At 36.3% G+C, this 14880-nt stretch overlaps 1 protein-coding gene across 1 annotated transcript; it reads left to right on the forward strand.

Annotated features, from left to right (window-relative positions):
* Positions 1-14695, forward strand: LOC123557958 (glycine receptor subunit alpha-2-like). The gene is made up of 8 exons (XM_053544342.1): positions 1-3510; positions 4929-5005; positions 5903-5964; positions 8563-8789; positions 9792-9874; positions 12012-12146; positions 13045-13466; positions 14263-14695. The coding sequence occupies exons 1-8, from the start codon at positions 3431-3433 to the stop codon at positions 14449-14451; spliced, it is 1275 nt and encodes a 424-aa protein (XP_053400317.1). The 5' UTR covers positions 1-3430; the 3' UTR covers positions 14452-14695.
* Positions 14696-14880: the final 185 nt, after the last annotated feature.

A 14880-nucleotide genomic window follows, 5' to 3' on the forward strand; every position in this document is an offset into this window, starting at 1 on the left:
TAGGAGGCGTGAGAGGTGTTGCACACTTTATTACCTCTAATGAACAGACTCAGTCAAACCGAGTGTGCTATTGTTCTGCTTGATTACATTCTATGCTTCCAAACGATCTTTTTTACAGATTTTATTAACTACCACAACAGCAATCTTGAAGTGCCGTGAGGCGGTTGTAAAACGTCTCTCCGTACTTGGATTAAGTGTTGTTATATTGTCTGGTCCTTTTGGGATCATGGAATCTATTTAAAAGATGTATCATATAGTTCTGCTTAAGCCGGTGCTAGGGGGCGTGAGATGTGTTGCACATTTCATTACCTCTCATGAACAGACTCAATCTGCTATTATTTTGCTTGGTTCCATACTATGCTTCCAAATGATCTTTTTACAGATTTTCTTTCCAATTTTTGGTCCTTGTATGACTCAGAAATTGTCGAATAGTTTAATGCGCAGCTTGTTAAATAAACTTAGGAGACCAACGCTTCTTTGGGAGACAAGCACAATTGAAAGATTTCACACAACGCAAGAGCATTATTTTATCTTTATCGGCAAAGTAATATATCATGAAACTAACGGACATTCTTCAGCTTTAGATAAATGTACGCAAATGCCCTTAAAAATTAAAGTCATACCGTGTATTATTGTACGTAATTTAGTTGATCAGATAAATGTTTTTATTTCAATTGCTGGAGTAAGCTAATAACTTATAGCCATTAAGTAGTTCTGTCTAGATTAAACTGTATTTGCTGAAGAGAAGCGCTAATGCAGTCGTACGATAAAAGCTGATTATATACTGGTAAATCATGATGAATTTGAACTTTGAATTTTTTATTAACAATAAAGTTTCCCTTAGATTTCTATCTGGAATCTACCTGCACGTCTTTCTGACTGTATGTCTATATTGTGGATTATGCTAAAGCATATACCGTTTTAGATGGATTTATCTGTTAAAATTCAGCTGAAATCTACACGTGAAACAAGCATAACTTAACAGTTTTGGCGTTTAAATTACTAGTTTTCGAAACAACTACTGGTAAGTAAGATTGAAATTCGGCACGAGATTGCCATTAAATTCCATCTTAGCAGGCGACCAAAAACACCGCACGGTGGTTTTAATAAATAAATATTAAAGGAAAGTAGTACATATTACCTGAAAATGTATCCTTTTCTAATTTATTCTTCGAAACATAACAATTCTTTCCGTTTATCTTTCTACAAAAGAAATAAAAACTCACATAAACATCGACCATCGCGTTAAAACGGTAGAGATAATTAAAGTTATAGTGCGGTTTCACATAAACTTTGAAGAAAAAGACAGTTTTAGGGTGTCTTTTCTCTCTCTGAATGAAAAGATAGAGCTTCAAAACTTATTACCTTCATTCTTGGATAGCTTAAAAAACGTGAATAGTCAGTCCTTCGGAGGGATCTTTTTTGTCACACCTCACTAGCACTTTTGTGTAGGGACTTTCTTACGATAATACTATATATAATATACGGAATAATACATAAACATAGATAAATCTTTCAATCTCATTTTGAATTGTTCCTTGTCATTCTTGAGAAGTACATCTCAGTTGACATTCACTTGATATTTACAGTACGAGCCAATATACACAAGATATATATGTATAACTTTTGGAATATAACAACTTTGTGTTTAGTCCACTAACTCAACCAAATGCTGGGAAACATCGATACTTCCCGTTTTTCAGTGGCATTGGCTCCCAGTTACCCCAACATGGCTTTGGTGGAACGCATGTAGTTGGTCTAAAAAAAATCAACGTTTAGACATAAAATTTCAATTTCAGTCCAAATGTTGTTTATTTTAAAGTACACACATACCCACCTACCCTTTCAGACATCAAAAGGTCACTTGGTTAAGGAGTTTGCATTTTGCGATTCGAATGTGATTAATTGGTTCAGTATTAAAGCCTGGAAAGATCATAACAATTTTAAACCAACTTTTGAGAAACTGCATCTCGGTTCAATATATATCTCGATCATTTTAGTAAAATTCAATTTGCAATTTGAACTTTGAAAATGCAAAATAGTTTACAGTTTGTAATTCGAATGGCAAACTGCAAACTGCAGACTAACTTGGCTCCTATACAGCAGCAGCCGGAAGTATGCACTTGCAACATGTTTATTGTTTGAGAAATAAACCGACAGATAAATAAATACGTTTAAATGGAACTGGTTTTTACGTGCTGTTTGGAGGCAATTTCCTTAAGCAATAAAATATCTCAAACAGTGACTTTGTCGTTGAATATTTCAATAATTGTGTGCGCTTCAGATGGAATTATATAATTTTTATCTGAACCACAAACTATGAGTTTATTCAACGACCAAAATATTGTTAGAGATATATTAATTCGGTTCTAATGCAATATCAAGAAATCTATCTATATCTTTGACCATATCCACCAAATTCAACATGCGAACGACGAAAATATTTGTTGTACTGATTAAATTGTTGTTTCATCCAACTAGTTATGCAACTGTCATATCGAGATTGTTGTCGTTGCGAGATTGTAACATTAGGTAGCTCCTGATGATCTGAGTGAAATAAAGAAATTGAAGTTTATAATTCGTGTTCAATTTCTTATTTGCTAATAACAGGTTATATATATATAGCTACATCAATTCAAAATAACCTGTTTTCACACATGAAACCAGAATCAATATCTTATTACACATAATTAGCGTTGAGATGATGTCACGTGTTATCGTAGAGGCGTCACTTACGTTGTAACGTACCCTGCCCGAAATGGACACGACCACGTGATAGATAAAGGGTGTCAGAATGGCATTTTCTTACCCGCCGGAAAAAGCGCTTTTTAATTAAATATTTTATTACTTATATTTATTTGCCGTAATTTCGCATTTTAAAAGTAAATCGATTTCTCGGTAATGCAAACTAATTACCTCATCTCGTCAACTCGGCATGACAGAAATCCTCAAAGAAAGAGTTACTTTGACAACTATTCGCTCTGAAAACTAATTTTGAACATATTAGCTTTCTGCTTGACAGTACTTCAACATCAGTGGTCTACTAAACATAGGTTTTAAAACTTAACCTTTTTTACCTTGTTTTTTGAACCGAGGTAAACTACCACTGTTTAAGATTATATCAAATTACCATAATGCTAACCAGAATTTGTATTTTTTAAGGTCATAAGTCGTATTTAAAGTAAAAACTGCAAAACTAAATAAAATACGTGGGGTTTTTTTTTGTGTCTTTTTTTTTATAAAACAACAATAAGAATGCTGGTGTACAGTTTTTATACAGCCTGTTTATTGATTCGAAAGATGACGTTAATGCTTGCATGCTTTGTTAATTCACGCAAGTCGGACAAAATCGTGAATAAAATACATTTATGAAGTTTTGCGGTTGTAAACGTTTTACAGCAATTTTGTAACGAGGACTTATGCAAGAAAAATGAACAAATTTATAACAGTAATTGTTATAGGATTGAATCTTGTTTTTCATAGTCAGTTTGCAACAGCTGGGTTTACAAGGTAAGTATGTTCGATTTTCTATATTGTCTTAAAGATATACCAATTATGTCAATTTTCAGCAGTTCATGTTTTTCTTTATCTTTCAAATTATTACTGTATTATTTGATGTTTACTGATACGCGTGAAAAGAACTTAATTAATTTGTGTTGTACATTTGTATATGTAAAGTATGATATTTTAGACCTAAACCTTCAAGGACTGAATCAAATAATCAAATAATGTCTATGTATTCGCAAGTTGCCAAAGTCGTCAAATACATGTATTGCTTTGTTCCTTTTCTAAAAAAAGGAAGAAAATTTCAAGATTCATACTGATGCAGTCTTTGAAAATTTGTAAAAAGATATAATATACTTTTATTATTTCTGATACAGCTGCTGTAGCGCATTATTTGTCAATCATCGAATAATCAAAATTTGAACGAATCTATAGCCAAGAATAGCCAAGCTGTGATTCTGTCAACCTCATTCGAAGGTCCAGAAAATTCTTAAAGGAAAGCAACGGATTTCGGTATCATTTTCGAAGCCAGTGCTTTTCGAACCAACTGAACAACCATCATTTGGTGATAATAATGACGATGATGATGATGCTATAAATTGGTATGTAGGACGTTACAAAAGAACTGTCAAACATTTCAGAAAAATACGCAAACACATACTATAATGTCATAAAAGTGACAAACATTACGCAACACGTTTGTAATAACAAACCGTTGAGACCGGTGTCACACAACACGTTTGTAATGACGAACATACCGGTGTCACACGACACGTTTGTAATGAGGAACATACCGATGTCAAACAACACGTATGTAATGACGAACATACCTGTGTCACACATCACGTTTGTAATGACGAACATACCGGGCGGTGTCACACATCACGTTTGTAATGACGAATACACCGTTTTCACATATCACGTTTGTAATAACGAACACACCGGTAAAACACATCACGTTTGTAATGACGAACATACCGATGTCACACACCACGTTTGTAATGAGGAACATACCAGGCGGTGTCACACATCACGTTGTAATGACGAAAAACCCGGTGCCACACATCACGTTTGTAATGACAAATACAATGTTGTGACACATTACGTTTGTAATGAGGAACACACCGGTATCACACAAGCGTTAGTAATGACGCGTATACAGGTGTCACACAACACGTTTGTAATGACGAACATAGTGGTGTCACACATCACGTTTGTAATGACGAGTATACCGGTGTCACACAACATGTTTGTAATGACAGACATACCGGTGGTAGTTTTTTGGGTTTTCTATGTGTATTTTTTTGTTTGTTTTTGTCTTGCTCGCTTTTTTGAACTACAGATAATTTTGATATCTTGGTGATATTATTCAACCTATGTGTAAATCTGACATCGTTTTTAAGCTATTTTTTCTGCACTTTCAGTTTTCAAGAACTGGAAACAACTTTGTTACAGGCTACATTGAATGAATATGCCAGCAGACCTCAATCTTCCGACCCCGGTAACTTATTTATACCACACACATATAGTCACTTGTCCCCGAACTAACTACCAGAATAAAATAGTCGTTGTGTGTCGTATACTGATTAAACTATTCTTTAGTAGCTGTAACCAACGCTGTAACGTAGGTTATACGATCCCATCTTATTTGCCGAAGAGAATATTCTGATTGACTCGGATCAGTTACGTTGGTTAAGTGTTTTAGTGATGTCGTGTCGCATTGTTGCATTTTCTTAATGCCGAGCTTAACATCGTTATGTCTTGTCGCATTTTTGTTTTGCACTGTTCCATTGTCGTGTTACATTGTCGTGCTTCCTGTGGCACTGTCTTAGTTACGTGTTGTATTTCACAATATCGCGTGGCATTTTCTTGGCTGTCGTATTGTCTCATTGTCATATCACATTACCGTACGCCTCCAAGCCTGTCGTTATGTCGTGCCGTATTGTTTTAATGCCGTGCATTGACCTAAACTAGCTTAGGGCCACGTACAACGGACTCAGCAGGATATCAAATACCGATGACGATCAAAACAGCTAACCCACTTTTCCAATAATATCTGCATTGTTTTCGTCATTTAAAGTAAGACATTATTTTGTGCCATTTCCCGAAAGCAATTTGACCATTTGTTAATGAAATTTTACCTCTGAAGACAAATACAAATATTCAAAATATAGTATAACGCCAATGCAATATTTATAAGAACATCATACAACCAGTGGGTATAATCTCAAATGAGATCAAGCAGCTGGTCAAAATATTATTTGCATATTTGCGAGTGATCTTTCGCTAAAAGTCTAAATAATGTATAGATATAGTTCTCTTCAAAGTTAAAACAATCCATTTCTAATTTTTTATTCTGTTCTGATATTAAGAATAACTAAAATTTTCTATTTAACAGACGGTGCTGTGAATGTAGGTGTTCGGGTGGTATTTACCGACGTACAGCCAATACAACGAGAGGTTCGTTATTCTGCTGCCTAATCGAAATATGAATTTACAGTTTAATTATATACCTATATAAATTCTGTAAAAAATCGACTTGTATTTCACAATTAAATATGAACAGGCAGAATAAATCCGTATTGTACCTTTCAAACTCCGTATCGTACCTTTAGTATTGTATACTGCCGGGTTACTTTCATTAAATTAAATATGCATGACCTGACACAGTTCTATAAATAGCGGACATACAAATTTCACTTAGTTCCATTTTAATATCGATAAACATTGAAGATTTCGTTCAATAACAAAACAACAAACAGAAAGGTAAAGGTATATAATAAAAAGGTCATTATAGCAATAGCTAGATCTGGGATTTTCTATTCGGCTTTCATTGATTTTGCAAGGTCGAATCACCCTCGGCGCTTGCGCACCTCGTGGGATCCGATCTGCAAAAATCCACGAGCCGAATACAGCATCCCAGATCGAGCTACTGTTACGATAACCCTTTTATGTATAAGTGGAACGATGTACATTTTAACTATCTGTTCAAACTGTTGATTAACAAATGGTTCTTTGCCCCTAAAAACGTGGGTTCGAGCCTCATTCGGGGCGTTTAATTCTTCATACGAGAAAGCCATTCAGCTGGCTTACGGAAGGTCGGTGGTTCTACCCAGGTGTCCGCCCGTGATGAAATAATGCAAGGAGGGGCACGTGGGATCTGCCTCCACCACCAAGCTCCACAGTCGCCATATCACCTGTTATTGTGTCGTTGCGACGTTAGACCCAACAAAAAGTCAACCACGGACAGTAGACAATATGCTGTCAGAAAAAAAGGTTGTGATTATTCAACCACGGCCAGTCGGTAATACAATGACAAGTGAAAAAATGGGTGTTAATAATTCAACCACGGCTTATCAAAACTAAGCTTGCAGAGTAAAGACAAAACAGCTTATGATTATTAAACCACCTCTAGTCTGCATTTATCTAGACAATGTATTATTGTATGAAAATACGTAATATCAGGGTTTCAGAAATCTGCAAATTTATTGGTAGCCCATTGGGCTACCAAAATTTTAATCTGGTAGCCCGAACATTTAAGTTTATTTGGCAATGGCCATTTCGGTTTATTTACTATGTGCTTCTATACTACAGTGGATGGAATGATAAATTACCGGTATTAGAGGTTTCATAATTTTAGCCGTACGCACATTGTTATTAATTTTGTTCTCTTAAATAGTAATTATCATTACTCCTTTTTCTCATTTTAAAACATAAAACTACATGTTTTTAAACTGAGAAATATCATCAGGAGTACTCCTGATAGTTATAGCAACATGGCAATAAAAGAGGAATGCAAATCAATTTTTATAAACTTGCAAATCCATTAGAACCTACTAACTTAGAGCTGTATGAATTGTAATTTATCCAAAATTATTTAAAGTTGATCCTGTCTGATTCTAAACATCTTCCTGCTTTAATAAACAGACTAGAACCGCGTATATAGCGTATCTCAGTTTCTTGACACTGTGTATTCACTTATCCGAATTTATGTTTGTCCAAAATTCTGTATACTTTCTGATATTTTGCAAAATCACGGTCGATTTTTTTGCATGTTAGGCAAGTATTTAAATTGAAAAGCATAAACAATCAGTATAGGCACTAAACTGCCTCAAAATCAAATATTTGTTCCTTCTGATCGCTCGATAAATATTGAGGTCAGCAAAACCGAAAGTACACTTTGGCAGGTGGTGCTAAAATGACGTAATTTTAAGACTGGTTTGCATATTGTTTTAAACAATACCTATCAGCAACTTTGATGTTATTGGATCAGTCTATTTTCAGTCTTGCACATGTTTTTGTAAACATTTGCCTGCGGTAGGATTAAATGGTTAATTGTTTGCTGATTGTGACAGTAGGTGTTAAGATAATTAAAGCCTCGGGCATGTATCCCTTGATAAACAAGGGGATTATAGACAACTATCAAAATTATATTTGAAGACTAAATTATTGATTTCCGGGCTACTCGATACGGAGTTTCAAGGTAGCCCGCCGGGCACGCTCTGAAAAAATTTAGTAGCCCGACAGAATTTTCTGGTAGCCCCCGGGCTCCGGACATGGGATTTCTGAAACCCTGCCGTATACACAATACAAACTCACGAATATTGTAGACAACAACTTATAAACCAAACTGGTCTCGCGTATAGGCTTAAAGTCTACTTCAGTAACACTGCTTTTAGTTAATTGTTTATGCTACATTAGTTGGATGGTCTTTTTTCTATCTTTTCAGGAAATTGAGAATTACATTCCTCAAATAGAAGAATTAATAGATTTTCTCAAAGGCTAAAATGCTTTGCAAATTTAAACAGTTTTTGTTATAGGATGTTTCATATTTCAATGTGTATGCGTTGATTTATCACATACGATATGACTTTGGGCAGTTTTCAAGAATGCACTTAAACCAGTTGCGAGCTGATGTGGAAATTGTATGTCGTGACATTTTCAGAACCAGTTAACCATTAACCGAACATTGACTTTCTTAAATATAGAACATATAAGAAACTGATAGAACGATACCTTTAAAAGAAAAGATTCACTCTTTCTTCTGTCTATCCACAGAGTATCGACGTCATTGTTCATATTCAATCAGAATGGGATGACGTACGTCTGCAATACAACGTTACGTCGGGAACACCGGCAAGAATAAACGAAACGTTGATATACGCTCTTCATGAGAAAATCTGGAAGCCAGACTTTTATCTTGAACCCGAATGGACATTAAATAACGATGTTGGGAAAATGAATATAAGAATTATAGCTAATGGACAAGTCGGCAAGAATAAAAGGTAACGTCAATGTTTCGTGTAGACTTTCAATGAAGGTTTATATATCGTCTTCTCCACGCAAAATGTTGATAACTGAATTAACATGCCTTTCATATTGTAGATTATTCTATCCAATTACCCGCCTGTGCATTGCATATTACTTTGAGGGTCATCTGGTTCTTTTTTTCTCTTTTAAACTGCGCAAAATCGTCTTTTTGTCCTCAATACATGAACCCTAACAGACGAAATGATAGTTGAAACAGACATACCTAAGTGACAAACAGATGACATTTATGGTGGACGAAAACATAATTTTGTTTAAGTTATTTGTCTTCCATTTCTTGATAGTTTAGTGGATGTCGGTTTTATCTAATACACGGTATGTTTTGATATATTAAAACAGGGTCGTGTTATATTTTATTTCTATTCTAATATATATGCATGTATTTTGTGTAAACAAGTAGATGAAATAGAAAGCACTATTTCATGGCGCATGTATTGCGACAAACAGTATCTGACGACGTGACATCAACGCGTAACGTGTTTCAGTAGCACGCATCGCGAAATAGCTTAGAATAGTGAGGCGATTTTCTGTGCGCCAAATAATCGATTCAAGGGAAAATCGTTCTAATACATCAGTTCGATTCCGACACGTCTTTTATATAAAATATTAGATCAAATATGATAGCAATGATATGTCTACGTAACGTCAATATTGCTCTGATTAAATGAAAAATGTGCACGGTTTTTCACAGTAATACTGGTTATTCCTTCTATTCTAGCTTTCAGAAAGTGTTTTTACTGAAGTTGTAATTGTTACTTATCTGACACCAGCCGTTCGTCTTCTTTTTTAAAAAAATGCATGTCTCTGCCATAAATTCTCTTTAATAGCAGTTTATTTTTTATTCTTGACGCTTAAGATGATGGGGTTTCACAGAATATTTCATCGTCCTTATAAAAAGGCAAATTATTAAAGGAATATTTTGACCTCTAGACTTTGTAAGTCAATTCTTTTACTAACAGGTTCAGAGCCACGATTCCTTGCACGACCAGCTTTGTTGGTATTGAACATACAGATTTCATCTGCACAACAAGAGTTATGTCCTGTAAGTAGAAGATACTTCTGTTGTCATTTCAAGCACTTAAAAAATAAATGAGGTATTCGGCTTAAAAAAGTGCAGATGATAACTTTATACGATTTTATAATGTGCGTGAAATTAGCCAGAACAGCCAGAACAGCCAGAATTTCCGAGATGGCCATTGGTACTAGCTACCCTGCTTATCAGAAATAGCCAAAGAAAATACAGTAAAACCTGTTGCCAGAGTAGCCAGAATAATCAGAACACTGGTTACTGTGGCTGACCAGGACAGCCTGTTTCATAATTTTTACATGGTCTGGCTACTCCGGCTGGCCAGAGTAACCAGGAATAACTGAAATGCGCACGGGTTCTGATTACTCTGGCTGGCCAGAACAGCCAGAGAAAATACAGACAAACATGTAAACTAGAGCCATTTTTGAAATGTATGACCCTTTTTCATAAAAAATCATATTATACATGATTAGGTAACTGTTGTATATAATTATAATGTAAATAAAAAGTTAGACCTGTTGCGTGTTATGTGTGTGGTATATGAAGGCTGAAATTCACAAAGATTAAAGCGAACAGGTCTATATATTTCTGGTAGATTGAAAATCTTTAAAACAAGCCTAAAATTATCAAATAAAATAACAACAACAACAAAGAAACAGTAAGACGGCATGATTTTCGAACAAAGTTAAGAGTAACACGAATCAGAAAATGTCGCTTTCAAAAAACAACAACCATAAATAAATAAAATAAACGGGTATATGCAAAGGCTGTTTGTTTATATACATTGTAAATAATGTTTAGGTATGTTTTCTTTTTATATTAGTTGTAATTTTACAAAGTAGCCTGCCTCCCACGAAGAGTAGATACGACGAAGCGACACCGATCCATCCTGGATCTTCAGTACTTATACGGCTGTGATTAAGTGCAGTGCGACCTGGCTGTCATGGTCTTTTGTTTTGCATTGACCCATTCTGGATCTTATTCATGGCATATTTCATCCCCAGTGCATTTTCTCATATTCCTTCTGTTGAAAAAAATGGCACCAAATTGAAAGTTAAAAACACATGTACCTGAAAATAAATATGCTATTAAGATAGAAATGACATATTAAGTTTCATAATTAAACTTAGCTAAGACTGAAAATATTTTGCAAACATGGTACCTGGTTACTCTGGCTACTCTGGCTACCCTGGCTGACCAGAGTAGCCAGAACATGTTAAAATCCTAGAAACTCTAGCTACTCTGGCTGAACTCTGGCTACTCTGTTAGAAACAGCAAGAGTAACCAGAGCAAATGATATCCTGGTGACTCGGGCTACTGTGGCTACTTTAGCTGACCAGAGTAGCCAGAACATGTTAAAAATCTAGAAACTCTGCCTACCCTGGTTGAATTCCGGCTACTCTGGCCAGCCGGAGTAACCAGAGTTCTGGACACTGGATGAACTCTGGCTACTCTTGCTGAACTCTGGCTACTCTGGCCAGCCAGAGTAACTAACCAGAGTTTTGACTACTTTTGCTGAACTCTGGCTACTCTGGCCAGCCAGAGTAACCCGAGATATGACTTCTCTGGCTCAACTCTGGCTACTCTGGCCAGCCAGAGTAACCAGAGTTATGACTTCTCTGGCTGAACTCTGGCTACTCTTGGCCAGCCAGAGTAACCAGAGTTCTCTGGCTGAACTCTGGCTACTCTGGCTGAACTCTGGCTACTCTGGCTAGCCAGAGTAACCAGAGTTCTGACTTCTCTGGCTACTCTGGCTAAACTCTGGCTGAACTCTGGCTACTCTGGCTAAACTCTGGCTGAACTCTGGATGAACTCTGGTTACTCTGGCTGCTCTGGCTAATTTCAAGCACATGATTTTATATTGAATGAAACGTGAATAATATTTGATGCATTTCGGTAAAGGAATCTGCGTTCAAGAAAGAACAACGCTAGCATCATACAGGGTTAAACAAGCGTGACCCAAGCGGGGTTCGGACTATCTACATCTGAGAGATGCACTGTTCAAGGGGCAGGACTTGACTAATGTTTTTCCGTTGGTGTCTAAAAACACTTAGATGCACACATACATCTTGGGTGACCGGCTTTCTTTTGTTCGTGATGTGTGTGATAAGATTAGGTTATTATACTTTTATAGTTTTCGTCTTATATCTAGATTCCTACTTTGATAATGAGGTGAAGTTGTACTGGGTTGCTGATGAGCCACTGCGATTGAAGTATGGAGCAATAGACGCGGCATCAGAAATAACTAGAGGAGAAAATGATACTTGTCACTGGGATACATTTGATGGTAAGCAGCAGTATTATTTTTTGTCATGAAAAAAATATCCATCATACAGTTTACAGCATTTAAATATAATACATGACAAAAGTGACACTGTATAAATGATTTATGTATATAGGATAAACAAGGAAGACACGGGGTGACATTTGAACATATATTTTTCATCAAAGTCGTTCAACCAAGCTATTTCGTACACACGAATTCTTTGCTGTCTTATTCGCATGACTTAATGAGGATCGGCATAATTTACCAGTGTATTGTTTAAACGTCATTTAAAAAGCAATCACGATCAAGCACATTCATGCTAAGTTCAGCCCTTTTACGCTTTCCTCTTCGACTGTGTCTGACGGAACAGGTGGAGGACTCTATGGTTGGTAGTTCTTAAATCCCACCAGAATTTCTGTCTTCTGGCCTGTTTCGTCGGGTCCTTAAGGGTGTTTCCCTTGTTGCTCTGCCTTCTGCAAAGGCACCGAGAACATGCGTCTTAGGTTCTTAAGGATTGCATTTATATAAATATACAAGAGCATTTTTGTGTTTTACATTACATGCCTTCTGTTGCCTTTGCGTATGTTAGGGTTTCACCTGGCGGGGATAACTTTTATTTACAATGTCCTGTAACTATGGAACATGGTGGGGGTAAGAGTGAGGTTAGGTGCACCATAAACGGGTTTAAGCTCCCCAGTAGTGGTTTTGCCACTGACCGTTCAAAGGCGGTGCCCCACTGTGCTCCTTTATTTGTTTGTTTTGTCCTTGTGTGTTTGCTTTGTGTGAGTGTGTGTGTTGGTCGTGTGCGCGTCCGCGCGCTGGGTTTACATTTGGGGAGGCTGCGTTTTTAGAGCGTGGCTTTCTTTGTTGTATATTCATCATTGTTTTTTGTACACGAATCATTTATACAAAATTTCAGGAATGAGAACGTCATGCATTGAAGTAAAGCTGTTTATCACCAAACGATTTCCGTCCATCTTCTATCGTTTATACTTACCAAGTTTCATGGCAGTACTCATGGCATGGTCCAGCTTCTGGATCCACCGTGATGAAGCTTCAGCAAGAATCAAACTTGGAACGCTTGTTGTGTGGACCGTAATGACAGAGTACATTTCTCTCGAAGTTGCCTTTCCGAATTACCTGGATAACATTGCTGGAAATGTATGGATGTTAGGATGCATGTTTTTCACGTGGGCTTCGTTTATACTCTACGTCATTATTCACGTGGTACGGAGACGAGAAAAGGCTAAAGCGAGACACGATGAAGAAAGGGAAAAGGAAAAAGAGAAAGAAGAAAAAAGAACAGGGGAGAGAGCTCTTTCAATATCCGCCCTCCATCCGGTAATACTTTTTTACATTTAACCTACAGTTTCCCAAGCAACCATTAGCACTGTCCCCTAATATCTTTTATATGATATAATGTTCGGCTTTCAGCCGATATCATGTGCTAGAACCAGTATCGGACCGATATTACGTCAACGTCAGCTGATAACGTAGCCGTAAAAGTGTCCATTTCCTGTCTATTACCTTCTCGTTTCATTCATAAAGCACAAACACGTATGCATTTATTATTTGTGCTTTGTATCGTCTTTATTAATTTGGGGTTACAAAGCGGAATTTAATTAAGCAGGTTCTTATGTATTTTTCTTTCAAATGTAAGATTGTGATGACTTCAGTCGCACAGACACCATGGCACCATGAGACTACCACATATCAATAAACAAATCCTTCGCGTTGTTTATCGTTTGATTTACCACGGTCCAGATATCAGCTGCGCAGGAATTAAACCATTAGTGCGTAAGTCCGAGGCGTTAAATATCCAGGCATTTGAACACCGGACCGTGGTGAATCGGAGGATAAACAACAAAAATGTCTCCTTTAATTACTTTCTTTCATGTTCATTAAAACATGAAGATAAAATGACCTAGGCACTGTATTTATCAGAATGGCTATGAGCCGTAAGTCATACGGCTTTTTGACGTCATAACTGAAGTCCTGTTTTTAACCCGTTGTTTCTCGCAGAAAATACTATGCTGTAATGGAGCCATGTCAGAATGTAAAACAAGCTTAATAGTGACGTAAAATCATAGTCAGGACTAACCATTAAAAGTCACTTTATTATATTTTATTATTTCAGGATGCGCGGCTTGCAAGTGGAGGGTTGAAAGGATATTCTGTATGGGATAACCGGAATAAGTTCAAAGTAACGAAGATATACATTTCTTCGTTCACATTAGAACGCTGGTGTAGAATCTGGTTTGGAATTCTCTTCTTCGGATTTACTATTTTCTTCCTCGCATTCTTTGGACAGGATTTGTTTGCGTGACAACTGAAGAGATACTTCACCTTGCGCGTACGGTCAGCTGATGAACTGGTTAACTCGTATTAAAGTTCAATATTAAAAACATATAATTATGCAGTCCAAACAAAGACTGCACACTGCTGAATAGTTAGAAAAACGATACATTCAATATTATACATAAAACTATTATGTAAGGGTCATAAGGTTATGTTCTACCAATTCAATTCCTTATTTATTTCATATTAATAACAAAACATCCAGACCTCATTTTCAGCACTTTAGAGCATTTCAATGATATGAAAACCATATATGGTCATTTAGTATAACATGTCTTCTTATCAAAAATAGAAAAATATTGACATGTTAAGTTGTTTATAAGAAAAACAATCTGTTCTGAGAAACATCACCCTTTAAAAATGCCCCCATGAAAACAGCTGTTTAGCAATTACGCGT

The sequence above is a fragment of the Mercenaria mercenaria genome, chromosome 5 (genome assembly GCF_021730395.1).
Source record: "Mercenaria mercenaria strain notata chromosome 5, MADL_Memer_1, whole genome shotgun sequence".
In the NCBI taxonomy this organism is placed as follows: Eukaryota; Metazoa; Mollusca; class Bivalvia; order Venerida; family Veneridae; genus Mercenaria; species Mercenaria mercenaria.

Coding starts and splice junctions, on each gene's coding strand:
- LOC123557958 (XM_053544342.1), top strand. CDS start 3,431: ATGAACAAATTTATAACAGTAATTGTTATAGGATTGAATCTTGTTTTT. Junction 3,511..4,928: donor GCAACAGCTGGGTTTACAAG/GTAAGTATGTTC, acceptor CTGCACTTTCAG/TTTTCAAGAACTGGAAACAA. Junction 12,147..13,044: donor TCACTGGGATACATTTGATG/GTAAGCAGCAGT, acceptor ACAAAATTTCAG/GAATGAGAACGTCATGCATT.